The following is a 12,035-nucleotide window of genomic DNA, read 5'->3' on the forward strand; positions in this document are numbered from 1 at the left end:
CTGAGCTTATAAGGTAAGTGTACTGGTGAAGTGCACCGCTACGTGGGACGTAGCAAGTTTTGGCGCCACATCGCGGGGCTCGAGAAGAGTGAAGATTGTCCTTTCTCCCATTGTGTGAAGTGCTTCCCAGTGGTCCCGAGTGTTTTGTGTCCTCCCAAAATTTATACCACTTTCCCAGAAGATGGATAGGAAGAACCTAAGGAGCCAATCACGCAGCGTAGTACAGGAGACGACAGCGGCGTGTTGCAGCATTACTTGGACAGAAGAATCTGGATACCGATGTCAAAATTGTGACAGGTTATTCCACACTGGGTGTGTGGCACGAGCAGAGACTGTGGTCGGCGAGAATGACAAGTAGTTGCTGTGTCAAACGTGCTTTGAACAGAGGATGCAGCCGGTGGAACCTGATGGAGAGAGAGGATCAGATGATTGCTGCAATTGCTGAAAAGGAACGTGAGCGGGAAGAGACCAGGTTAGCCCAGGAACGTGAGCGGGAAGAAAGAGACCGGCAACGACAAGAACAGTTCGTCAGCGCTATGGAACAGAAGGAACCTGAGCGGGAAGAGACCAGGTTAGCCCAGGAACGTGAGCGGGAGGAAAGAGACCGGCAACGACAAGAACAGTTCGTCAGCACTATGGAACAGAAGGAACGTGAGCGGGAAGAAAGAGACCGGCAACAACAAGAACAGTTCGTCAGCGCTATGGAACAGAAGGAACGTGAGTGGGAAGAGACCAGGTTAGCCCAGGAACGTGAGCGGGAGGAAAGAGACCGGCAACGACAAGAACAGTTCGTCAGTGCTATGGAACAGAAGGAACGTGAGCGGGAAGAGACCAGGTTAGCTCAGGAACGTGAGCGGGAAGAGACCAGGTTAGCCCAGGAACGTGAGCGGGAAAGTGTAGAGAGAAGAAGAAGAAATGGTTGAATGATAAAATAAGGCAAATTGAAATTAATTATAAGAAAAATGAGACAAGAAAATTTTTCAAAGAGATACAATCCTTTAAACAACAGCAAACAGTATCGCCAATGATGTGTAAAGATACAGAAGGTAACATCATCTCAGAAAAAGCACTAGTCCTAAATAGATGGAAGGAATACTTTAAAAAGATTCTTAATAATAATGTAACAACAAGTATGCAGGCACCAATAGAACAGAATGACAATAATCAACAAGAACTACATCCTCCATCGTGGAACGAAATAACACACATAATACAAAATCTAAAAACAAATAAAGCTGCCGGATCAGACAACATCCCTCCAGAATTAATTAAAAATGGAGGAAGAACATTGAAACAGAAGTTGCACAAGCTGATATTAAGTGTATGGAATGATGAAAAGTTACCAACTCAATGGAATGAAGGTATAGTGTGCCCAATTTTCAAAAAGGGAGATAGATTAAATTGTGATAATTACAGGGCAATTACACTCCTAAACATTGCATATAAAATACTTGCTATAATACTAAATAAAAGGCTATTGGAATGCACTGAATACAAACTTGACGAATATCAAATGGGATTCCGAGCCAACAGATCAACTATAGATAATATATTCATAGTAAGACAGATTTTTGAAAAAAGCTATGAATTTAATATTGGACTCTACAACTTGTTTATAGATTTTACCCATGCATTTGACTCGGTGCACAGGAACAAAGTAATAGATGTTTTAAAATCATATGAAGTACCATCTAAACTAATCAGACTAATTATGTTAACCTTAACCAACAATAAAGGAAGAGTCAAAATTAACAGGGAAATGAGTGAAGAATTGGAAATAGAAGGTGGAGTCAAGCAAGGTGATCCCTTATCTGCAACGCTGTTTAGTATAGTGATAGACTCTGTATTGAAAAAGATGAAATTGAGAGGAAACATATCAACAAGATTAAAACAATGTATTGCATATGCCGATGACATCCTTATAACAGCAAGGACGAAAAAGACATTAATAGAAACATTTGAAGAACTAAAAAGTGAAGCTTTGAACATGGGGCTCGTAACTAATATGCAGAAAACTAAATATCTCAGATGTGTAAAAGGTAAAAGCAGATTACAAGACCTAATTATAAACGACGAGAGAGTAGAAGTAGTGAGATCTTTCAAATATCTTGGATCAGTTGTTAATGGCGACAACACAATTGAAGAAGAAATTAGAGAGAGAATTATTCTAGGTAATAAAGCATATTTCGCCAACTTAGCCCTATTTAAGCGTAAACTAATATCTAAATCTGCAAAACTGAGACTTTATTATAGCATAATAAGACCCATAACCACATATGCATGCGAAACTTGGACCCTCAAAGACTCATGTAAACAGAAACTCTCAATATTTGAAAGGAAAATCTTAAGAAGAATTTATGGCCCTCTAAAAGAACCTGATGGAAATTGGAGAATACAAACCAACGAAGAACTCAACAAGTTAATCAGGAATGAAAATATCATAAATTTCATAAAATCACAAAGACTAAGATGGTTTGGGCACGTAAATAGAATGTCTGATGAAAGACTAGTAAGAGAAATATATAAATGGAAACCACTTGGGACACGAGCCATGGGAAGGCCAAAGAAACGGTGGGAAGATGAAATAATTCAAGATCTGAAAGACATGAAAGTAAAGAATTGGACGAAGAGCATCCGGGATAGGAAAAAATGGAGAGATGTTGTTGAGAAGGCCAAAACTTTCAATACATGAAGTTGTAGCGCCTCAAGAAGAAGAAGAAGAGAGGTGCTTCGCGTTACGGAAAAGATAGGCTTACGCATCTCGTGCTGTACCGTTCAAAATTATTTGAATTGTAATTTTTAGTCTGACATGATATACGTGCGTGTCTAAAATAAACGTAAAGTTGAACATATTGCGGTTTTTCTTTATTTCGAAAGTGTATTTCGTACTTGTGGATACCTGCATCAGGAGGACAACCTCGTGGGTTGTCATTGGACTTCACCTGTGGATCCAAGGGGAAGGAACGCAGTAATTCAGCCCGATCCCTGGGATTATCCAGCATGCTCTGCTGAGCTTATAAGGTAAGTGTACTGGTGAAGTGCACCGCTACGTGGGACGTAGCACACTGTTGATGAAATTGCCGTGGAATTCAACATGAGTCATAGATCTACATACATTCAATATCATCCATTATGAACTTGGCTATAGGAAAGTGTGTAACCGATGGGTACCAAAGTATCTGTCGAGTGTTCATAAGCGTGTGCGGCAGACAATCTCTCAGGAGCATTTGGACCGTTATGCTCATGAAGGAGATGCTTTTCTTCATCGAATTGTGACAGGAGATGAGTCCTGGGTGCACCATTATGAACCAGAGACTAAGAGACAATCAATGGAGTGGAAGCACCCAACATCTCCGGTCAAGAAAAAAATTCAAGACACAGGCATCCACTGGGAAAGTGCTGCTAACAACATTTTGGGATGTCAATGGCCCAATATTGGTGCACTTCCAGGAGAAGGGTCAAACTGTGAATAGTGCTCGATACAGTGACTTGTTGGTAAGCAAGTTGAAGCCTGCCATACGATCAAAACGTTGGGGACTTCTCTCAAAAGGAGTATTGCTGCTCTACGACAATACCCGTCCCCATACGGTTGTGCATACTATGGATACAATATGTGATCTGAAATTTGAGGTTGTGAAACATCCATCATACAGTCCCGACTTGGCACCATCAGATTTTCACTTGTTTGGACCTTTGAAAAAACATTTGCGGGGTTAGAAGTTTGCAGATGACAACGAGGTGATCAAGGCGGCGCAAAGACGGTTAAACGCCATGGCAAAAAGTTTTTTTTTTTGTGGAGAGCATCCGCAAGCTTGTGGACAGGTGGACCAAGTTTGTTGAAAAACAGGGTGACTATGTCAAAAATTAACGCAAAAAATATTTCTGTTTGTATCCTTGTCAAAAAGTTATAATACAATTCCTGTTATTTAATGAATGTACTTTTTATTTAGAGGCTTAACACATTTTTCTGCCTATCCGGAAATTTCTCTCTCTCCTTCCATCTGTCATCACTGGTTTTTGGCACCGTGGTTGTATTGTGCATAAAAGAGGCCTAAAAGTTGAGGAAAAAACTTAGCAACAAGATTTCCTGTTCCCGTGCAGTTCCATAACGATATTATAATAATAATAATATATATATATATATATATATATCCCAGGCAGGTCTGTCGCCACCCTGAATTATATCTCGTAGATAATGTGCAGTATAATCCAGGTTCAAGAAATGGCTTTCTTATTTGTAGGTCATAAAGCTGTTGCTATGCCGATCAAGAGTGAATGACATCATACCTATTCAATGAGTCACCTGTTGCTATGTGGACCTCGAGGAGAATATCCTCTTGTGTAAACAATAAGCCACCAACCCACGCCACCACCCCCCTCTTCCTCCACTATGTTTAGCATCTCAATGCTTTCACTTTTTAACCACCTTTAAACTCTTATAAGTGGTTTTGCTCATTCCTTCTTTATTTTTTCTAAAAAAATTTCAATATCTATATTTTTTCCGCGATTAACGTCTAATTTATACAAGGCACACTCAGGACCCTCAAACTAGCAGTTAGCAGCACAAGATTTTTTCCATTAACACATTTATACACTCCATATAGGTTATATATTGGTCAGTAATATGTTTTAATTGTTAATTTCTCTTTCCTTATCTTTTCTTTCATCCAAATTACCACGAAAATTAGAATGTTCCAATGTTCCTTACTGTGAACTACTGTTGGTTGAGGTTTCAGTATCCAATGCAAATAATCTTCTCCTTGGTTCGTATTATAGACAGAATAAAAATAGTCCACTCTGCCTTCTCGAAGAATGTCAAGATTTGTTACTTGCAGCAATTGCCCTGGGGGACGTTGCGCTTTTCGGAGACTTCAACCTGTCTATTGAGTGGCAAGACCCTGGTCATGGAATCGCGAAGTGTGCAAATGACTTACGGTTCATCGAAACTTTCATTTCTGGTTTAAAGCTAAGGCAGCATAATTTATTCAACAACAGGAAGGACAGTAATCTAAATTATGTTGTGTCCACATTGAACAATATAAACATTACGCCGCGTAAGAACCTCCTAATTTCTGACCACGATAGTTTGGACGTGTCCATTTCCATCCCCCACCTACTAAAAGAGGTCATCGCCCCTTGATCCAGAAGAAGCGCCACCTGTGGAACCGAGCACCATGGGAGGAGATAAGATGCACCCTCGACTGCCTCCCCTGGGGCCTTTTGGAAGGTGGAACAGTTGACGATGCAGGTGAGCTATTTACAGCTGCCATTCATGCAACGGTGAACGACCTTGTCCCTTCGGAAAGAATATCATCTCCCAGATTTCCAAGTTGGTTCAACTCAGAAGGGCGCGATGTACTGGCTCACAAGAATCGAGCCTGGCAAGTTTGGAAGGGCTATCCGAGTGAACACACTTACAATAATTTCGCTGTTCTTCGACAGCATTCAAAGTACCTTCTCCGAAACAAATACAAAGAATACATAAACAGTATCAATGCAACAATCCAGGAAAATCCAAAGAACTTCTTCGGTCTAATAAACTCGAGAAGAAACAACAGCAGAAATTACACACAATAGTGAAAGTGCAAAAGGTGACTGAAGGGCTGAATTCTTAAATGCTTATTTCCAAGGTAACTTCTGTCTGCCTGCTCCCCTTGCAATGTTGCCAAACATAAGATCAGTCTGTTCTTCCTCTCTAACAAAGCTTGCCACTACAACCAATGAAGTGAAAAGTCTATTCTCGTCTCTCCCAGCACACCGTGCCCTAGCGCCGGATAATATCAACACCATGTTCCTGAAGAAAACTGGGGAATCCCTTTCTTATCCCCTCTGCATTCTTCTGAATAGATGTTCCTCAGAGGGCGTCTTTCCAACATGCTTAGAAGCAAGCTAACATCACTCCCACTAACAAAAATGGCAACAAAAAAATTGCTTCTTCCTATAGGCCAATCTCTGTCCATCATTTGTGAAAAAATCATCAAAGACAGGCTATATAAATTTGTTTCTCCGTACCTAAGCTCAAATCAACATGATTTTCTTTCTGGAAGTTCCTGTCTTATGAACCTGTCTGTTTTTCTCTCACATGCTATGAAATGTATTTCAAACAATTCACAACTGGACATTATATATTGTGATCTAGCCAAAGCTTTCAATACTGTCAGTCATCATCTTTTGATTCACAAATTATGCAATAGATTCAACATTCATGGTAACTTTCTTAACTTACTCACAGATTACCTTAGCGATCGCCAACAACGTGTAGTCCTTCCAGGAACTCTATCTAACTTTCTTCCCGTCCTTTCTGGAGTACCACAGGGCAGTGTTCTAGGACCCCTCTTGTTCATATTATTCGTCGATGACCTTACCGACCATCTCACAGCCGCCTCTAGTAATTAATTACCTTCTTTTCGCAGATGACTAAGATTTTCAGAGAAATCTCCACTTCCAACGATACTCATCTTCTCCAGAATAGCATAAAAATGTTTTTTTCATGGTGCCTGACATGGACACTTACATTAAATCCTGAAAAATGTACTACTCTCACCATCTCTCTCAAAAAGAACCTGTTAAAGTCATCTTATTCCGTCTCTGGCTATAACATTCAAGCAGTATTCCCCTCATGAAGACCTAGGCATTGTTTTCCAACAAAAACTCGCATTTGAAGAACATATTACAGGCACGACAAAAAAGGCTATGCGTCTCTTAGGTTTACTGTATCGTTTCACCAAAATTAGTAACATCTCAGCCCTCATCTTGTACTTCAAATCATTAATTTCCCCAATAATAGAATACTACTCTCCCGTCTGGTCCATGGCATGTACCACTCCAGAATCGATTGTTCTTAACTTTTTCCTTGCTATAGTTTGTTACAGGGTTCCCTCATTACGCAATTTTTCAACACCACATCTCCTGGCCTTTCTAAAGTTACAGACTCCCTATCAGTGCCGTTTACTGAATGATTTTAGGTATCTTTACAAAATTGTCAATGGCAAAATCCGTTGCAACACGCTCCTCCAGGAATTCCACTTTCGAGTACCTATGCGCACAACATGCAACACAAATCTATTTTACACAAAAAAGCCTAGACTGGAAATTAAAAAAAGATCGCTCATCCACAGACTTCCCACTCAATATAACGACCTCCCATCAAGTGCTGATGTATTTTCCACAGAGTACGCCTTTCGGTCAACCAGCAGAACATATGTTGCTAAATAATATTTAATTGTGCTATCTTGACTTATTTATATTAATATTTTGTCTTATTCTGTTATTTTTATTTTTGTTCTTTTCATTGTTACTGATTTCAATGTAAAATGGCTACGTGCTGTATCTGAAATTTTCTCAATAAATAAATAAAAATTAATTTTGTGATGAGTTTATTTCAACTGCATTGCACATTAGTGTCACCATCTTGAATGGAATACTGTTGTCATATTCAGAAACTGCAGAATTTAAGCTTTTCAACGATATATAACATGATAGGGTTCCATAAATATGAAAAATCAGAGCAAGTGCCACAAAATCAGGGAATGACCCTGTACGGTTTCATGTTGGCTGTCCAAATTATTCCATGCATAATGCGCACCACGGTTTTTGGAGGCAAAAAGTTTGGAAAAAATGTACATTATACATGAGTAAATACGGTATTTTGTATCTTCTTTAAGGAATTATGATATTTCTTTTGTTCACTATTTCCGTTATTGCAGCTTTATTACTCAATTTATCTAATGCTACAAAAATCTGCACGCTTTTTGTAAACTGCTCTGTATATCCATTTTCATGGACTGTAAGATACAAAATGTCATTTAGTTGTTCAAATACAAAACATCATTTAGTTGTTCAATTTCACAGATCATGCACGTAGTTAGTTACACAATCAAAACAAAAATCACATAAAAAAATTCAAACAAAAAATATTCTGCACAATGTCAAAATGATCTATTTGATCGTAGTGATAGTCAGTGGAGATAAGTACTGCATTATGACTTTTATCAGATGCCAGAACTGATAATTCAATTCCGCTAGCAAATTATTCAATTATTTTTATTATTTCAAGAACATTTTCACAAAAAAATGCATCTAACTCTGATTCTCGCACCAGGTTCCTGCCGAAAGACTTGCACAAACAGCATCAAGTGGTCCGTGGGGCCCACTGGTGTCCGTTTCTCTAAAACTAAAATGCAGCTAGCGAAGTAGCGCCGGCAGGTTACATGACATTCCAAAATAAAAAAGCTACCGAAAATGAGAGGGAAGTACATGATATTGCTTCAGAGAACGAGAGATTTGTTCTAGTCCGCGGTTCCCAGGGACCACGCCACCTCAGTTACGGGTTAAACATACCTGTTATCTGTGTCTTTTCTTCAGTTCCAAAATCAGTGATTTTCTTTCCAAGATTGACAAGCAATGCAAATCTCTCCTCTGCAAGTCCACCTAGCAATGATTCAGTTTCCCTCTTCTTCTCACGTTCCTTCAGTTTGTCATTTTTCAGCACAGCGAGCACCTCGTCTACAGCACCACACAAAATGTCCCGTGGCTAAAGGGGAGTAAAATATGTATTAAATAAAATGAAATTAGCCTATTATGTCAAGTTTGCAACACATGTATGGTAAGTTAAATGCAAATAAAAACTACACATGTATAGTGGAACCCTGATTTTACATTCTCCCGCATCATACATTCAATCTTGATGGTCCCAACATAGTAAAATGTTAAGAAAGTTTCCTCGATTTTACATTTTCCCCCATATTAAGTTTTTCAGCTTGGTCCCCTGAAAAACGTAAAATCGAGGTTCCACTGAATACATTTTCAAAACAATAACCTTGATAAAATATGGTAGGTTTACTACCCATTTTGTCGAGACAAATTACATGGGCTTTCCAGGCAAAAAAAACGAAGCTTTCACCTGGGTACTGCACCTTGCCATGAAGGGTGTGGAGGTAGGGCTTTACAAATTTTTCATCTTGGTACTTTGAAATGAATCTTCATGCCATTTCACAATATTCAAACTTAATTTAATTTTCTTTAGACAATCCAGTGGAAATTCAATTTTAAGTGACCATGAATGTTCAACATATAAGGTTGGAAAATATAAAATCTGGTAATGTAATATCAGGGTTCTACAGTATTTCTTTTTGACTTGTATATGTAAGCAATGACTCAAGTTGCTGGTAATATAATATTTTCAAATTTGTATATCTGCTGATATTAATGCCACCTACTTTGACATATACTTGTATTATTAATTAATCTCGAGTCTTTCACCACTTCATCTGGAAGATTGAACAAGATTCAAACAAAGTTGCCAGCTGAACAAGAAGCAAACATCCTCCTAATTTCAACATAATCTTTTCACTAATTTTTATCTTCCTTATTCCTTTTAGCCATAAATTGAGCTCTAAAGTTTTAATATCTACTGAAGGAGGCACAGGTACATATCAAAGTGAGTGATATTTATATTAGTAATGTCGGTATTTGGTCTTATTATACTTACAAATATCTGTTGTATGAAATCTGGATTTACACATATATGAAAAATTCTTATTAACTATGAGGGAAATATGCATCTGACTGTTCCAAGTTTTTGAAAACCCTTACAAAACTTCCTGGCTTGTCGCCAATTTTACAAATTACCAAGGTAGCGGGACCTTTTGCATGGTACTTTCTTCTTTAAAACAGTCAAAATTATCGTTATACAAACTTGGAGTACAATTCTGTACAAACTAACAAAAAGTCGTGCAAACAAAGAAACTTACTTGATCCCCTAGAGCCTCTTGAATGAAACTCAAAAGGACTTCATATGTTTGCCTTGTTTCTTGGGTCTTTGGCCGATACAAAATTCCTACCATTTCATCAACGCCTTCTGACAATAAAGTAGCTCCCTTCATCCTTGCAAAGTCATATCGTGCTTCATCTCTCTTCTGCCTCCTGCAATAATCAATGAATGCATGACAATATTAAAATTCATGCTTATTGCAACCAATCTTTGTTAAAAGTATTTATTTTTTCTGATAATTGTGATATTTATAATGCATATCAAGAATCAGGTAAATCTTATTTTAGACAAAAACAGAAAAAGGAAAAGATTACCCATTGTAACATTCAAATTCAGGTGATTTCAAAGGGTGGGAAGTTGATTTTCTAGCAACCACATTATGACACAAATTCTTTTGGGACAAAATTAATAATTTATTGGATGGCACATACTTCAGAATCAGGATCAATCTGTGACAAAATTTAGTATTTTATTTTGTACAATAATTGTGAAGTTTTGGAATAATATTTGAGATTTTATTCACTACAACAATGCCAAAATAAAACCTGCAATTCAGTTAGCTTTTATACTACATTTTTCATTCTTAACTTACCACACACACTCTCTCATCAAAAGTATCCTGACACTTATCACTAGCTCGTAAACTGATGTCTAGAGGTCGCTTTGACCTGACCATCAGGTATGATTCATAACCCTAGCATTCACAGCATTTCATACCATAGCAGCACGACAAGCCACAGAAGCTTACACTTGATTGGTTAAATCCTCAAGCTGTCGCTTGTTGCTTCAGTGTGAAATCTCCTTAGGGTTAACTTGGTGGCAATAAGGCAGGTAGAGGGATGAATGTTCCAGGTAAATTTTCCAAGTTGGGAAATACCCCCCAGATTCTGTCTCACTTTTGAGTACTGTAATATTGTAATGCAGATACCAATAGTGTTGAGTCCATTTTACTACTTAAGCGCTCAGATAGGCCAATCAGGATTGGACCTACAGTTGAAAAGCAGACCTGAACAACCCATAACCTGTTGATTTCAAAATGACAAATGTTACTACATGGGTTGATCAAATGAAAAGGTACGAAACGTCTTAACAACGGAATTGTTTATATAATACCGATGCCACGATGGGAGAACGTAGCGTGATATGTAGGGGTACGATTGGAGTCGCCACGCGGCATCAGAGCATGCAGGGGAATGCGCATGCGCAGGAGAAAGCAGAGGCTCCGATACAGAGCGCCATCCAAGTGACGCAGCAGTGCATGTTCGGACAGGATGGCGTTAACATTGGCAAATTCGACTGTTGAGGAGCAGCGAGGCGTTATCCGTTTTCTGACAGCAGAAGGTGTTAAACCTGCCGATATTCATCGCCGGATGGTGAACGTTTACGGGGAAGACTGTGTGTCGGGGGTGCTCACGGAGGGTGTGGTTCTGCTCCATGATAACGCACGTCCACACGTCTCCAGAGTCACACACGCGGAACTGGCCAGGTTCAAGTGGGAGCAGCTAGACCATCCGCCCTACAGTCTGGACTTATCCCTCTGTGACTTCCATGTGTTTGGTCCCCTGAAAAAGCATCTCAAAGGAAAGCGCTTCACCTCGGACGATGAACTCAAGGACGCTGTGAAGGACTGGGTCGCGTCACGGCCAAAGGAATTCTGGGAAAAAGGAATCATTCGGCTCGTTCATCAATGGGATCAATGTGCTCAGGCCTATGGAGGATACTTTCAATAAAGTATTCATTTACACCGATAGTGTTGTTTTGTACCTATTTGATCAACCCTTGTACTATATTATCTGGGAGGTTTGAATTTTATTCCTTACACTTGTTCAAATGTAAATTGCACCTATCTTCAATAAAAGTTTGTAAATTGTCAAATTTCATGCGTTACTTTGATTTTCTTTCAAAAAAATTGATTTTGTGTTATGCTATGTAAAAAAAATCAGTGTCCAGCAAAATAAGCTCTCGTTTCCAAAGGTTAATGTCATTGCTTTCCTTGTTTGTAGTCTCGAACAATGCATGCAATTATTGAAGATTATGCACACATAGGAGATGTACTACCTAGAAATTTTCAGCGTAAAATGCAGTGTGTGCCTAATTAACATCTCTACGCTCGGAGGAACCAGGCAACGTCAACGTCTACAGTGTTTCAAAGGAAACAGATCCCGTTGCGGTACCACTGGCAGAGATGATTCCTCGCAGGTAAAACAGCGGCAGCAAAAGATCAGGCGAGACCAGACGGGCTTGGTAGCTCAGTGGTTAGAGC

General features: G+C 39.0%; 1 protein-coding gene across 1 annotated transcript in view; it reads right to left on the reverse strand.

The window, feature by feature from the left end:
* Brr2 (U5 small nuclear ribonucleoprotein l(3)72Ab) overlaps positions 1-12,035 on the reverse strand; it is a 164,030-nt gene that overhangs the window by 117,701 nt on the left and 34,294 nt on the right. Inside the window, exons 4-5 of the mRNA XM_083143160.1 lie at positions 9,753-9,924; positions 8,341-8,533 (exon numbers count right to left, since the gene is read on the reverse strand). Of these exons, the coding sequence (XP_082999286.1) occupies positions 8,341-8,533; positions 9,753-9,924 (365 nt within the window). The remainder of the gene's footprint in view (positions 1-8,340; positions 8,534-9,752; positions 9,925-12,035) is intronic.

This window comes from Lepisma saccharinum, chromosome 21 (assembly GCF_977018435.1).
Source record: "Lepisma saccharinum chromosome 21, izLepSacc3.1, whole genome shotgun sequence".
In the NCBI taxonomy this organism is placed as follows: domain Eukaryota; kingdom Metazoa; phylum Arthropoda; class Insecta; order Zygentoma; family Lepismatidae; genus Lepisma; species Lepisma saccharinum.